Source organism: Trichechus manatus, unplaced genomic scaffold (genome assembly GCF_000243295.1).
Source record: "Trichechus manatus latirostris isolate Lorelei unplaced genomic scaffold, TriManLat1.0 scaffold00081, whole genome shotgun sequence".
Taxonomy (NCBI): domain Eukaryota; kingdom Metazoa; phylum Chordata; class Mammalia; order Sirenia; family Trichechidae; genus Trichechus; species Trichechus manatus.
Genome location: NW_004444017.1, coordinates 536,243 through 539,664, shown reverse-complemented (window position 1 = coordinate 539,664; position 3,422 = coordinate 536,243). Strand labels below are relative to the sequence as shown.

General features: G+C 39.7%; 1 protein-coding gene across 1 annotated transcript in view; it reads left to right on the top strand.

The window, feature by feature from the left end:
- NDUFA9 (NADH:ubiquinone oxidoreductase subunit A9) overlaps positions 1 to 3,422 on the top strand; it is a 37,074-nt gene that overhangs the window by 5,360 nt on the left and 28,292 nt on the right. Inside the window, exons 2-3 of the mRNA XM_023735662.1 lie at positions 1,164 to 1,334; positions 2,100 to 2,197. Coding sequence (XP_023591430.1) covers positions 1,164 to 1,334; positions 2,100 to 2,197 — 269 coding nt within the window. The remainder of the gene's footprint in view (positions 1 to 1,163; positions 1,335 to 2,099; positions 2,198 to 3,422) is intronic.

Below are 3,422 nucleotides of genomic sequence, written 5' to 3'. Positions count from 1 at the left end.
ATGAGCACAATTAAGTGTTCTGGAATTCCCGTTCTTCACAATGATCCATAATTTGTTATGATCCACATGGTGGAGTGCCTTTGCATAGTCAATAAAACACAGGTAAACATCTTTCTGGCTAATTATTTTCAGTAGTAGACCGCTGGGTCCTTCTTCCTAGTCTGTCTTAGTCTGGAAACTCAGCTGAAACTTGTCCACCATGGATGACCCTGCTAGTATATGAATACTGGTGGCATCGCTTCCAGCATCATAGCAACACACAAGCCCCCATAGTACGACAAACTGACAGATGCATGGGGGAACTTTCTGTTAGAATGACTCAAATCAGAGTGGGCTAGTGCAGGAAGTAGTGTTTCTCAACCCTGCAGGTGTATAGGTCAAGGCCAGATAGACTCTGTACATGTACCATAGAGAAGATGTAAGCATTGATGCAGGGATGAACTATATAATCTTGAGGGTGTCTTCTGGCGCCAAGTAACTGATTCTATGAAAGAGAAATAGAGGAAGGTTTGACGAATCACTGGCTATTTAAGTTTTTAAAAGTCAGAAAATCTTTTTTTAATGTTCTCTACTAACAGTCCTCTGCGTTCAACTTATATCGTCAACTTTATTTTTCTTTAGTCATCAGTTTCAGTCTGTTCCAGGTAAATGTTTTCTGGTTCCCTGTACTGGGCATATTTATTTCTACATCTGCATTGTTGTATGTATTATGTGTTAACTTGGAAATCTATTCTTCCTATTATTCCTCTTTAAAACCTTTTTCAAAACACTTTATCCAGGAATCCTTCCTCATGGTTAGATCCATTTGATTTTTGTTCCCTTATTTTGCATTCTCTCACCTCCCTGACCATAGAGGTGTTTATACTCCCTAAATATCTGTTTAATTTTTTTTCTGTGATTTATCTTCCTAGATAAATAGGGCAGGGGCTTTACTTTGTAATTTTAATATGTTTCCTTATGTCCTGTGGATTCTTTATTGGAATAATTTTTGTCCCCCCCGCTTCCTTTTTTTTTTTTAAATTGGTGTTTCTTATTGTGTTGGCACTTAACAAATTAATGAAAGGTTGGTAGCAAAATAATGTTACAGGTTTCTAGGGAAAGAAGCTATTTAGCACTTTTAGATCAACATTTGTCATTTTTTATACTCTGGTGTTTTGTTTAAGGTTCTGGCATTACTGCAATAGCCACATCTGTGTTTCATGGCCCACCCCGGTGCCAGCTTCATCATGCAGTCATGCCTCATGGGAAAGGTGGGCGTTCCTCAGTCAGCGGGGTTGTGGCCACTGTTTTTGGAGCAACAGGATTCCTAGGCCGATACATTGTCAACCACCTTGGTAAGTGAAGTTCCTTGAATTTAGTATGCTCCACTGCCATTTACTAGGGCTGCCTGATGAGAGGCCATGAGTTAATGTTTCTTTTCATTTTAACAGTGTTATGAATTACGCCTATCTTGAATTTATGTAATTTTTATCTACTGTGGCATTAAGAGCATACCCATGCTTCTGAACAATATGCAGCAAAACCTGCGAAAGCCAGAACCTGTGTAAGGTGGAAACCTGTCAGAGAAGGAAAGCGCAAATATTTTCCACTAAAACTAGTGATAGAAGAGTGGTAAGACTGCACCCTGTTAAAGGCGGAAAACTTGCCAGATCTAGAAGAACAAGGCAGTCCTATCGAGTTTCAGCTCTCGCAATTTTCATTGTAGGATGTTAAGATGGGAATAGAGAACTCTGAAAAGTTATGGCATCTTGAATTCAAACCCATTGCTGTCGAGTCGATTCCAACTCGTAGCAACCCTATGGGACAGAGTAGCACTACCCTATAGGGCTTCCAAGGCTGTAAATCTTTAGCACACTGCCACATCTTTCTCCCGTGGAGCAGCTGGTAGATTCGAACCGCCGACCTCTAGGTTAGCAGCCAAGCGCTTAACCACAGTGCCACCAGGGCTCGTATGGCATCTTTAGCATGACAAATTATGTTTTTTATCAAGCATAATATCAATTCGCCTATCACACTAGAATTTAAATATTTACCAAGTCATTGTTTTATAATGTATCCATATGTTGATGTTGGTCCTTGTTTCAATCCATCTTTTTTAGGACGTATGGGATCACAGGTGATCATACCCTATCGGTGCGATGCATATGAACTCATGTACCTTCGTCCCATGGGTGACCTGGGCCAGATTATCTTCCTGGTAAGAGCCATTGTGTCTAGTTATTGGAGTTGAAAAATGTAAATTATTAAGGCCATTTTTAGGAGAGACAAGTAGTGTAATAAAGCAGCGATTTCACTCCAGAATGGACCAAGGGCATCCTCCACTCAGAAGGCACTCCTTCAGCTAATGTGTTGCCTGCAAACTCTAAACCAGTGGTCAGCAAACTTTTTCTATAAAGGTCCAGATAGTAAATATTTTATGCTTTGTGGCTCATAGGGTCTTTATCATAATTACTCAACTCCGCTGTTTTAGCCTGAAAGCAGCCATAGACAATACATAAATGAATGAGCGTGGCTATGTTCTCATAAAACTTTATTTACAAAGTTAGGTTGCAGGGTGAGTTTGACCTGTGGGCCATAGTTTGCCAACCCTGGCTCTACACTTGTGCTGTCCACGATGGTAGCCGTTAGCCACATGTGACTGTTGAGCACTTGAAATGTCGCTAGTCTGAATTGAGTTGTGTTGTAAGTGTAAAATACACACTAGATTTTAAAGACAATACAAAGAAAATAATGTACACTATATCATAATATTATTTTACATTATACGTTGAAATAATATTGGATATATTGAGTTAAATAAAGTATGTTATTAAAATGAATTTCACCTGTTTCTCTTTATACTTTTTAATGTGACTGCTAGAAAATTCAGAATTACATATGTGCCTCATGTTATATTTCTATTGGACAGTTATGCAGTGGACAGAGAAAATCACAAATAGAGTGTTTTATAACTTAATTTGCTTGGCATAGACCTCATTTAGAACAGTCCTTTCTGGGTATTCACTGTCATCATTCTTTAATCTGCAGGCTTGCTCTTTAGACCAGTAGTCCCTAGTGGGGCCGGTCAGGGAGGATGAAGTGCAGGGGAGGAGGAGTGACACCGCTCATTCAAGGGAGTGAGTCAAAAAGCATGGAAACCCTTTTGGTTTCCACAGTGACTGGAGAGCCACACAGGTTTATTAGGCAGGGACCTGGGGTGCTGAGTGTCCTATGGTGCACAGAAAAGTCCTTTTTCACAAAGAGTTGTGCTGCCAGAAATGCCTGCAATGATCCTATTGAGAAACAGTGCCCTGGGCCTTGATGCTTGGATCAACTGTTTTTTTAGGCAACTCCTTTGTAGAACTGAACTCTTCCATTTATATACTTTTCCCTTATAAAAAATGTCTGGTAACCATCCTTAACATCTCTGATAGTATTTTTGT